Raw genomic sequence first — 12,397 nt, 5'->3', positions numbered from 1 at the left:
ATGTGGATGAATGTGAGGTTATCCACTTTGGTGGCAGGAACAGGAAGGCAGATTATTATCTGAATGGTGTCAGGTTAGGAAAAGGGGAAGCACAACAAGATCTGGGGGTCCTTGTTCATCAGTCACTGAAAGTAAGCATGCAGGTACAGCAGGCAGTGAAGAAAGCCTTCATAACGTGAGGAGTTGAGTATAGGAGCAAAGAGGTCCTTCTGCAATTGTACAGGGCCCTGGTGAGACTACACCTGGTGTATTGTATGCATTTTTGGTCTCCTAATTTGAGGAAGGACATTCTTGCTATTGTGGTTAATTCCCAGTTAATATGAGAATCCCCGGGATGGCGGGACTGTCATATGATGAAAGAGTGGAGGGACTGGGCTTGTGTTCACTGGAATTTAGGATGAGAGGCGATCTAATAGAAACATATAACATTTTAAGGGATTGGATACGCTAGAGGCAGGAAACATGTTCCCAATGTCGGGGGAGTGCAGAACCAGCGGTCACACAGTTTAGGAATAAGGGGTAGGCCGTATAGAACTGAGATGAGGAAAAACATTTTCACCAAAGAGAGTTGTGAATTTGTGGAATTCTCTGCCTCAGAAGGCAGTGGAGGCCAATTCACTGGATACATTCAATAGAGAATAACTGTAGATAGAGCTCTTAGGGCTAGCGGAATCAAGGGATATGGGGAGAAGGCAGGAACGGGGTACTGATTGTGGATGATCAGCCATGATCACATTGAATGGCTCGAAGGGACGAATGGCCTACTCCTGCACCTATTGTCTATGTATCATATTAATACTATCCTGCACCCACTTGGGACAGTTTTACATTTACCAAGCCAATTAACCTACAAACCCGCACGTCTTTGGAGTGTGGGAGGAAACACCGAAGATCTCGGAGAAAACCCACGCAGGTCACGGGGGGAATGGACAAACTCCGTACAGACAGCACCCGTAGACGGGATCGAACCCGGGTCTCCGGCGCTGCATTCGCTGTAAGGCAGCGACTCTGCCGCTCCGCCACCGTGCCGCTGTTGTGCTACGGGCAGCACCGTGGTTACGTTGCTGGAGTAATCAAGAGATCTGATGATCTGGAGGCGAGTTGAATTCCCAACTCAGCAGATGGAGAATTTAAAACCCAGTTAATTAAATAAATCTTGGGTTTACAGTAATGGGTTGCATGTCGGGGATGTCGAAACAACCAAATTGCCCCTTTGGAGGTGGAAACTTGCTGGTTTATGTATTTCTAGATGCAAAGAACTCTTAACCACCTTGGGCGTCACGGTGGCACAGCGGTAGAGTTGATGCCTCACAGCGCCAGAGACCCGGGTTCGATCCCGACTATGGGTGCTGTCTGTACGGAGTTTGTACGCTCTCCCTGTGGGTTTTCTCCAGGTGCTTCAGTGTCCTCCCACACTCCAAAGATTGCAGGCTAATTGGCTTGGTAAAACTGTAAATTGTCCCCTGGTGTGTGTAGGATAGTGTTAGTGTGCGGGGATCGCTGGTCGGCACGGACTCGGTGGGCCGAAGGGCCTGTTTCCGCGCTGTATCTCTAAACTAAACTGAACTAAACCAATCCCTCTGAAATGGGCATTTGGTGATTATAGCATTAGATGGTGACTGTCCCAAACTCCTGTTCATAAATGAAATAACAAATATCCAGCAACGGGGATCTGGATGCCACAGAGGGCTGTGGAGGCCAAGTCAACGGATATTTGTAAGGCAGAGATAGATAGATTCTTGATTAGTACGGGTGTCAGTGGTTACGGGGAGAAGGCAGGAGAATGGGGTTAGGAGGGAGAGATAGATCAGCCATTGTTGAATGGCGGAGTTGGCTCGATGGGCCGAATGGCCTAATTCTGCTCCTATGACTTTGACCTGGTGGATGAAACGGAATTGAAAGTATTTGTGGGTTTACATTCAGAGTGTGTGTGGTTGACACGAGCATCGCTGTGGACAGTACTTACTGGTGTTGATGAGGAACTGGTTGGAGACACCAGGATGGTCAACGTCATGGATTGCAGAGGCAAATATTGCAGACAGTACTTCAAGATCAGTGAACACTGCCTGGAAGACAGAGTTGGGAGAGATCACCACCAGTACATTTAAACGTTGGAGGAAGGGCCTGGAGTTTTAGTTTAGTTTAGAGATACAGCGCGGAAACAGGCCCTTCGGCCCACCGAGTCCGTGCCGACCAGCGATCCCCGCACACTAACACTATCCTACACACACTAGGGACAATTTACATTTACACCAAATCAATGAACCTACAAAGATGTGTTTCCAGCTGCAGTTGTTTCTTGGCTTAATCGAGCGGCACGTCCCTGTACTTTAGACTTTAGAGATACAGCGTGGAAACAGGCCCTTCGGCCCACTGAGTCCGCGCCGACCAGCGATCCCCCCGTACGTTAGCACTATCCTACACACACTAGCGACAATTTTAAAATTTTACCAAAGACAACTAACCTGCAAACCTGCACGTCTTTGGAGTGTGGGAGGAAATCGTAGATCTCGGAGAAAACCCACGCAGGTCACGGGGAGAACAACGTACAAACTCCGTACAGACAGCGCCCGTAGTCAGGATGGAACCCGGGTCTCTGGCGCCGTGAGGCAGCAACTCTACCGCTGCGCCACCGTGACGCTCGAGTAAGCCAAGACACACCTCTACCTGGTGTACAGGACGGTGTTAATGTGCGGGGATTGCAGGTCGGTGCGGACTCGATGGGCCGAAGGGCATGTTTCGGCTCTGTACTCCTAATCTAAAACTAATTGCGTTTGGGCCAATTCCCACTAAACCTATCCTGACTGATAAAAGTCAATGTGTTAAAAATGTTTTCTATCTTGCTCTATCGAGCTCCAAAATGCTAGAATGTGCATTTCAATTTCACCCCCTTGAGGCTTCGATAGGAACAAAAGGTCCTAAGGAATAGTAGATTTAGGCCATTCGGCCCATCAAGACTCCACCATTCAATCGTGGCTGATCTATCTCTCCCTCCTAACCCCATTCTCCTGCCTTCTCCCCATAACCCCCGACACCCGCACTGATCAAGAATCTATGTGTCTCTGCCTTAAAAATACCCACTCACTTGGCCTCCACAGCCTCTGTGGCAAAGAATTCCACACATTCACATAGAAAAGAAAGCCCAAAATGGAATGACCTACCTCGAGGGCGGGAGTGAGAAGCAAGACGTGCGTGGACTGCGCCACGTCTGCGGCGTGGTAGTTGTTGTGGTAGGCCACGTCAAGATGGTAGTGGTCTTCAAGGGTCAGCATGTATGTGATGAAGGTCTTCACCGGGATCTTGAATGTCTTCAGCAGCTGTCGGGACTTCAAGACGAGAGCATAGAATAGAAACTCATTGCAAAGGAGGAGGTCCTTCAACAACACGTCATCTAAACCGCGTTGAAAAATGCATTCTAATTTGCTGCAAGCTTTTGGGGCCAACTATGAAACGTCTTAGAATTAAATCTCAAAATTCCAGAAGGACTCTGGAGGGGTGGGTGTATGCTGAGTAAGACAACATCCCTCCACCCCTGCACCCTCAGTTCAATTCCAGCACAGACCTTTGTGTCGGAAGGAACTGCAGATGCTGGTTTATACCAAAGATAGACATCAAATGCTGTAGTAACTCAGCGGGACAGGCAGCATCTCTGGAGAGAAGGAATAGGTGACGCTTCGGGTCGAGACCCTTCTTCAGACCCTCCTTTCCTCCACAGATGCTGCCTGACCCGCTGAGTTACTCCAGCACTCTGTGAAACGTCACCTATCCATGTTCTCCACAGATGCTGCCTGACCCGCTGAGTTACTCCAGCACTCTGTGAAACGTCACCTATCCATGTTCCCCACAGATGCTGCCTGACCCGCTGAGTTACTCCAGCACTCTGTGAAACGTCACCCATCCATGACCTCCACAGATGCTGCCTGACCCGCTGAGTTATGGTGCAGCAGCATCTATGGAGCTAAGGAAATAGGCAACGTTTCGGGCCGAAACCCTTCTGGAAATAGGCAACGTTTCGGGCCGAAACCCTTCTGGAAATAGGCAACGTTTCGGGCCGAAACCCTTATGGGTTTCAGCCCGAAACGTTGCCTATTTCCTTAGCTCCATAGATGCTGCCTGACCCGCTGAGTTACTCCTGCACTCTGTGAAACGTCACCTATCCATGTTCTCCACAGATGCTGCCTGACCCGCTGAGTTACTCCAGCATTTTGTGTCTGTCCAGCATAGATCCAGTGGAGAGTTGGGAAATTGCTAAACTCGTGGCAGAGTGATCCGTGACTCTAACAATGACTCGCTGCCTGGCAGAGTGCCCAGTGTAGAATGAGCTAGAGAGATCCATGTTCTCACATTCCACACTATGCTCTGCAAAACTGCACAACAATACGATACGATACGATAGAACTTTATTGATCCCAGGAGGGACATTGATCTGTCAACATTCATAATACACAACAAGATACGTGAAACATGACATTAAAGTGGCGAGTGGAAAGGATTGGGGGTGGGGGGGGAGACAGTCTACCCCACGACAGAAGGAGGAGGAGTTGTACAGTTTGATAGCCACAGGGAAGAAGGATCTCCTGTGGCGTTCTGTGCTGCATCTTGGTGGAATCAGTCTGTTGCTGAAGGTGCTCCTCAGGTTGACCAGTGTGTCACGGAGGGGGTGTGAGCTGTATTGTCCGGGATGCTCCGCAGTTTGAGGAGCCCCCTCCCCTCCAAGACCTTCACAACCCTTCACGCATGAGATTACCAGGCAAGCCGTTGTCAACCACTTAAGATATTTCTTAAAATTATAGAAAGATTCGTTGATTCTTTTACCTTGAAGATGCTGTACATGGAAACTGTGAGTGGTCGGTCATTAGAGAACTGCCCAATCCTGAAGACATCCAGGCCCCAATCATTGATATGGCTCAGCTCCTGGAAGACCATAAAATCAAAACCAGGATAATTTAATAAATAGAGAGCACATATCCTTCAGTGCAGCATGTTATATGTCTATATATATACAACATACGTTAAAAAAGATGAATGGAAAGGATTGGGGGTGTGCAAAGATTGGGGAGGGGGGGTAGTCAGTCTACCCCACGTCAGAAGGGAGAGGAGTTGTACAGTTTGATAGCCCCAGGGATAGGAGAGGAGAGGAGAGGAACAGCACCTCATATTCCGTCTGGGGACCTTGCGTCCGTATGGCATTAACATTAAATTCTCCCAATTTTGCTAGCCCTTGCTGTCTCCTCCCCTTCCTGAACCCTCTAGCTGTCTCCTCCCACCCTTCCATCCGCCCGCCCTCGGGCTCCTCCTCCTCCCCATTTCCTTCCTTCTCCCCCCCCCCACCCCCCATCAGTCTGAAGAAGGGTTTCGGCCCGAAACGTCGCCTATTTCCTTCGCTCCATAGATGCTGCTGCACCCGCTGAGTTTCCCCAGCAATTTTGTGTACCTTCGATATTCCAGCATCTGCAGTTCCCTTTTGAACACAGAGGAGTTGTACAGTTTGATAGCCCCAGGGATAGTCAGAAGAAGGGTCTCGACCCAATATGTCACCTATTCCTTTTCTCCAGAGATGCTGCCTGACCCGCTGACTTACTCCAGCTTTTTGTGTCTATCTTACATGTGCTATCCCAAATGTCTTGTACAACTTTAAAAACACAATTTTATAACATCAGGGAATTTAGAGTTTGGAGTAAAATTGTTCCGTTGGAAAGACTATTTGCATATCGTGGGTACATGGATAGTGGGGTGCAGGTCAAACATAGATACACAGAAAATAGGTACAGGAGTAGGCCATTCGGCCCTTCGAGCCTGCACCGCCATTCAATATGATCATGGCTGATCATCCAACTCAGTATCCTGTACCTGCCTTCTCTCCATACCCCTTGATCCCTTTAGCCACAAGGGCCACATCTAACTCCCTCTTAAATATAGCCAATGAACTGGCCTCAACTACCTTCTGTGGCAGAGAATTCCAGAGATTCACCACTCTCTGTGTAAAAAAAGTTTTTCTCATCTCGGTCCTAAAAGATTTCCCCCTTATCCTTAAACTGTGACCCCTTGTTCTGGACTTCCCCAACATCGGGAACAATCTTCCTGCATCTAGCCTGTCCAACCCCTTACTCCTCCACATACCAATGCCATTACGATCCAAACTTCTATTTAGGGTGGGACAGATATGGGCGAGAAAAAAGTTTTTCTCATCTCAGTCCTAAAAGATTTTTCTCGTGGGCTAATGGGACTAACGTACATGGGGCATCTTGTTCCGGGGTGGACAAGTTGGGCTGAGAACCCTGTTCTTCATGCTGCATGGCTCTATATATTTGTGGTAAATTCATTTTTGAGCAAGTTTAATCAAACTCCACCAAATGACCATTAAATACATTGAGACATTTGCATGTCATGCACTATTTCACAAACATGTTGCCGGTTTATGACAAAATTACAACAGTCCATTGAAGCAGAAATGTAGCACAAATATAAGAGAAAATTAACTTGTTCTGTCCCTGTCCTGGGAGTGTTTGATGGACCAGTACATTTGAGGAAGGACATTCTTGCTATTGAGGGAGTGCAGCGTAGGTTTACCAGGTTAATTCTCGGGATGGCGGGACTGTCATATGCTGAGAGCGGCTGGGCTTGTACACTCTGGAGCTTAGAAGGATGAGAGGATATCTCATTGAAACATATAAGATTATTACGGGTTTGGACACGCTAGAGGCAGGAAATATGTTCCCGATGTTGGGGGAGTCCAGAACCAGGGGCCACACACAGTTTAGGAATAGGAATAAACTTTTTCTCACAGAGAGTTGTGAGTCTGTGGAATTCTCTGCATCAGAGGGCGGTAGAGGCAGGTTCTCTGGATACTTTCAAGAGAGAGCTAGATAGGGCTCTTAAAGATAGCGGAGTCAGGGGATATGGGGAGAAGGCAGGAATGGGGTACTGATTGGGGATGATAAGCCATGATCACATTGAATGGCGGTGCTGGCACAAAGGGCCGAATGGCCTACTCCTGCACCTATTGTCTATTGCCTACAGTGGGAGTTTATCTGGCAGTGTTTTCTGGGGCCTGTACCTGAGCTACTGTATCTACAATACATTGGGCGGCAAGGTGGCACAGCGGTGGAGTTGTTGCCTTATAGCACCAGAGACCCAAGTTCGATCCCGTCAATGGGTGCTTGTTCAGTTTCAGCTTAGTTTAGAGATACAGCACGGAAACAGACCCTTCGGCCCATCGAGCCCGCACCGACCAGCGATCCCCGCACATTAACACATTAGGGACAATTTTTACATTTGCACCAAGCCAATGAACCTACACACCTGCACGTCTTTGGAATGTGGGAGGAAACCGAAGATCTCGGAGAAAACCCACGCAGGTCATGGGGACAACGTACAAACTCCGTACAGACAGCACCCGTAGCCAGGATGGAACCCGTGTCTCTGACGCTGTGAGGCAGCAACTCTACCACTGCGCCACCGTGCCACCGTTGTTCTGTCCTGCCTGTCTGTACGGAGGTTGCACGTTCTCCCCCTGACCTGCGTGGGTTTTCTTCGGGAAGCTCCGGTTTCCTCCCACGCTCCAAAGACGTGCGGGTAACCATATAATATAACCATATAACAATTACAGCACAGAAACAGGCTATCTCGACCCTTCTAGTCCGTGCCGAACACATAATCTCCCCTAGTCCCATATACCTGCGCTCAGACCATAACCCTCCATTCCTTTCCCGTCCATATAACTATCCAATTTATTTTTAAATGATAAAAACGAACCTGCCTCCACCACCTTCACTGGAAGCTCATTCCACACAGCCACCACTCTCTGAGTAAAGAAGTTCCCCCTAGGGGACTGAAGTTACCCCTAAACTTCAGTCCCTTAATTCTCAAGTCATGTCCCCTTGTTTGAATCTTCCCTACTCTCAGTGGGAAAAGCTTTTCCACGTCAACTCTGTCTATCCCTCTCATCATTTTAAAAACCTCTATCAAGTCCCCCCTTAACCTTCTGCGCTCCAAAGAATAAAGCCCTAACTTGTTCAACCTTTCTCTGTAACTTAGTTGCTGAAACCCAGGCAACATTCTAGTAAATCTCCTCTGTACTCTCTCTATTTTGTTGACATCCTTCCTATAATTAGGCGACCAAAATGTACACCATACTCCAGAATTGGCCTCACCAATGCCTTGTACAATTTTAACATTACATCCCAACTTCTAAATAGTCCCGAGCGTGCGTAGGATAGTGTTAGCGTGCGGGGTGACTGCAGGTCAGCACGGGCTCGGCGGGCAGAAGGGCCTGTTTACTGCGCTGTATCTCTAAACTAAAACATCACCACCGGACAATGGGTTAAAAGGTGTGGATAGCAGTTGTCGTATACCCTGGCCAGCTCATTTTCGTAGGCGGTCTGCACACCAAACGCTGGAATGTCAACAGTGGAGATGACGCTGAGACTATGTTTCAAGCCGGTGATTTGTCCCATGGTCTCCAGCTTCCCCTCTCTGGCTCGCGGCACTTCCATTTCATGCGTTTTGTCTTTGAACAGAACAGAACAGAACAGGCGATTAGCAAATATCTTCACAACGTGATGCCTCTCAATACTGCTTTACACTATCGCGGCTCACTCCACCGACATCCGAAGAACATACACCGTCTGAAGAAACGGTCTCGACCTCGAAACGTCACAACATTCCTTCTCTCCAGAGATGCTGCCTGTCCCGCTGAGTTTAGTTTTGGTTTAGTTTAGAGATACAGCACGGAAACAGGCCCTTCGGCCCATCGAGTCCGCACCGACCAGCTTCTTCTTCTTGCGTGTGGCGTGTACAGCCTAAAGTTGTCGGACAACTTGTTCTATTTGTTCTATTTGATTGTGCACGCCGGGTTGATTGCATTCGTCGAAACAGGGCGGACCACGTGTAGGTTGCAATCTCCCACACCCACCGACCAGCGATCCCCGCACATTAACTTTCCCACACACACTAGGGACAATTTACACTTATACCCAAGCCAATTAACCTACGAACCTGCACGTCTTTGGAGTGTGGGAGGAAACCGGAGCCTCTGAGGAAACCCACACTGTCACGGGGAGAACGTGCAAACTCCGTACAGACAGCGCCCGCAGTCAGGATTGAACCCGGGTCGCTGGCACTGTGAGGCAGCAACTCTACCGCTGCGCCACCGTGCCGCACAACTCCAGCAATCTATGTCTATCTTCAGTGTGAACCAGCATCTGCGGTTCGTTGCGACACGCTCCACACACTTTACAGCCAATAAGGTACTTCTCAAGTTGCACTAATGTCCAAAACGTAGCAGGCAAACTGTTCATCTACGTCTCGGAGCAGCGTCGCCACGTGACGCCCGTATTGGTCGTGAGTAGTCGCCCAAAGAGTCGCACCTTGTTCTGGTCGCCGCTGGATTTTCAACGTGTTGAACATTTTCGGCCACCTGCTGCAACTAATGACAGGTACCAGCAAGTCACCGAAAAAATCCGCGTAAGTGGGACAGGCCCTTTAGGCCATTCGGCCCAACAAGTCTACTCCGCCATTCAATCGTGGCTGATCTATCTCTCCCTCTCAACCCCATTCTCCTGCCTTCTCCCCGTAACCCCCGACACCCGCACACTTGCACTATCCTACACACACTGTGGACAATTTACAATTTTCACTGAAACTAATTGACCTACCAAACGGCACGTCTTTGGAGTGTGGGAGGAAACCGGAGCACCCAGAGAAAACCCACGCAGGTCAGGGGGAGAACGTGCAAACTCTGTACAGACAGCGCCCGTGGTCAGGGTTGAACCCGGGTCTCCGGCGCTGTGAGGCAGCAACTCTACCGCTGCGCCACCGTGCCTCTCGGAGAATTGGACAGGACCCCAGCTCATGGGCGGAGGATTCAGAAGCATGGTGATGAAGGAGCTGTGCCTGAGACCGCTGGTAAATGTTTTCAAGCTTCTGTACCTTTAATAGCCGCCCATTGTGAGACAGCTTACAACACACACACACTCACACACGTGGATATAGGACATGGTGTTGCACTCACCTAGAAACGTGTGGGAAATGAACTCAGACACTTGGTTTCCCGAACGGCTCGTCTCAGACAGCTGGGTTAATTCACGGTTCAGCATTCTCTTAAACTGTTGAGACAAGTAATGTTTTAAATAATGTCGATGGTACACCTGGTGACATTCCGGCCATAAGGTCACGTGATCGCAGCAGAATTAGGCCATTCGGCCCATCAAGTCTTCTCCGCCATTCAATCATGGCCGATCTATCTCTTCCTCTACTGCCTTCTCCCCGTAACCCCCTGACACCCGTACTGATCAAGAATCTATCTGTCTCTGCCTTAAAAATATCCATTGACTCAAATTGACAATTAGAGAATTATTACCAAGCATAAGACAATTGAGAGTTGTTTAAGTTTTAGTTTAGAGATGCAATGTGGAAACAGGCCCTTCGGCCCACTGAGTCTGTGCCAACCAGCGATCCCTGCACACTGACACTATCCTACACATACGAGGACATTCGCAGTCTCACCCGCGGAGTTTCTCCAGTTGTTTTTGTCTACCTTCAAACTAAAACCAAGTAGATTTAAATCCTTTCTTATTTTTATTATTTCATTGGAATACTGAGAACGAAGGGGGATCCGGTAGGGGGCTGGCGTGAAATAAGGGGGCCCCAGGCAGGGGGGCTGCCTGCTGCCACGTGGGGCGGTGGGCCTGGTTCGCCGCTGCGGGAAGTTAAGATAGTTCGATGAACTTTTATTAAATTTGTCGGTGCCATAAACGTGGCGGCTCTTTGCGCAGCGGCGAGGTGGGGGTCCGCCTCGTGTGTGATTTTACTGGGTGGTGCACAAACACAAGGGATGTCACTGATCCCCGGGTTACATGTGACGATGAGATACCACTGGCATCGTGCAATGTTGCAGCAGGTGGTGTCGCTGCCTCCGGACGTGCCGCTGAGAAGCTGAGATGGAGCGCGTGGAACGGGATCGGCATCACTGAGGCGTCTGGAGAGGACCCAGCGCGCGATAGTGGAGAGGTCGGTGCGGCGGTCGATGATAGACAATAGACGATAGATGCAGGAGTAGAGGCCATTCGGCCCTTCGAGCCGGCACCGCCATTCAATGTGATCATGGCTGATCATCCACAATCAGTGCCCCGTTCCTGCCTTCTCCCCATATCCCCAGACTCCGCTGTTTTTAAGAGCTCCTATCTTGGATCTTGGTTTCTTGGTTTCTTGGTCCTCCAAAATATTCCAAATGGAATTTAAACTGGAGGCGGTGAAGGGAGCTCTCTCTTGAAAGTATCCAGAGAACCTGCCTCCACCGCCCTCTGAGGCAGAGAATTCCACAGACTCACAATGGTGTGGAAGTGAGGACACGGCTGCCGGGGGAAGGGATAAAGGAGGAGCTGGCGTGGTGTGGGGGGGGGGGGGGGGCGAGAACAACAGGGTACCTGGTGCAGGGGGGGGGGGGGGTTTGTAACGTTGCAAGTGCCCTTTACATGGCCACTATTTGCATACCTTGGCACGGCACGCAGGCAATTTCACCGCGACTCGCCACATGTGACAATAAAATATTCAATTCATTTCTCAGCTCCAGTTCCCTGGGTCCAACCCTGCCCTCCGGTGCTGTCTATGTGGGGTTTGCATGTTCTCCCTGTAGCCCCGAGAGATATCTCTCGGGGCTACAGGGAGAACGTGCAAACCCATTGACATCCCTTCATCACCCGCGTCCTTCGCAGAATTAACCCCTCCCTCCCTTCACCACCCCCCCCCCCCCACCATCGCCCGCTCACCTTGTTGGACGCCATCTCACTGACAGAGTGGCGGGTGTGCAGGGTATCCAGCTGTTCCAAGCACCAGTCCAGCTCTTCCAGGGTCTCCAGGCCCATCTTCTGAGAGTTCTCCTCTGGGGACACACACACACACACATACACACACACACAGAGTGATACAGATTGGAAACAGGCCCTTCGGCCCACCTAGCCCACACCGGCCAACATGTCCCAGCTACACTGGTCCCACCTATCCGAGTTGTCCCATAGATTTACCTGTCCGATATATATGTACCTTTCTAACTGTCTCTTAAACGTTGGGCTAGTCCCAGCCTCAACATAGAAACATAGAAAATAGGTGCAGGAGTAGGCCATTCGGCCCTTCGAGCCTGCACCGCCATTCAATATGATCATGGCTGATCATCCAACTCAGTATCCTGTACCTGCCTTCCCTCCATACCCCCTGATCCCTTTAGCCACAAGGGCCACACCTAACTCCCTCTTAGATGTAGCCAATGAACTGTGGCCTCAACTACCTTCTGTGGCAGAGAGTTCCAGAGATTCACCACTCTCTGTGTGAAAAATGTTTTTCTCATCTCGGTCCTAAAAGATTTCCCCCTTATCCTTAAACTGTGACCCCTTGTTCTGGA

At 49.7% G+C, this 12,397-nt stretch overlaps 1 protein-coding gene across 4 annotated transcripts in view; it reads right to left on the bottom strand.

Annotated features, from left to right (window-relative positions):
• The window catches only part of LOC116989647 (cAMP-specific 3',5'-cyclic phosphodiesterase 4C-like), a 76,080-nt gene that overhangs the window by 10,440 nt on the left and 53,243 nt on the right, over nucleotides 1-12,397 (bottom strand). For all 4 annotated transcript variants that reach the window (XM_033047217.1, XM_033047216.1, XM_033047220.1 and 1 more), the window contains 6 exons: nucleotides 11,769-11,881; nucleotides 10,013-10,106; nucleotides 8,355-8,509; nucleotides 4,816-4,914; nucleotides 3,162-3,326; nucleotides 1,967-2,066 (listed from right to left, as the gene is read on the bottom strand). In XM_033047217.1, coding sequence (XP_032903108.1) covers nucleotides 1,967-2,066; nucleotides 3,162-3,326; nucleotides 4,816-4,914; nucleotides 8,355-8,509; nucleotides 10,013-10,106; nucleotides 11,769-11,881 — 726 coding nt within the window. The remainder of the gene's footprint in view (nucleotides 1-1,966; nucleotides 2,067-3,161; nucleotides 3,327-4,815; nucleotides 4,915-8,354; nucleotides 8,510-10,012; nucleotides 10,107-11,768; nucleotides 11,882-12,397) is intronic.

Source organism: Amblyraja radiata, chromosome 29 (genome assembly GCF_010909765.2).
Source record: "Amblyraja radiata isolate CabotCenter1 chromosome 29, sAmbRad1.1.pri, whole genome shotgun sequence".
NCBI lineage: Eukaryota > Metazoa > Chordata > Chondrichthyes > Rajiformes > Rajidae > Amblyraja > Amblyraja radiata.
This window is presented reverse-complemented; position numbering and strand designations above follow the sequence as displayed.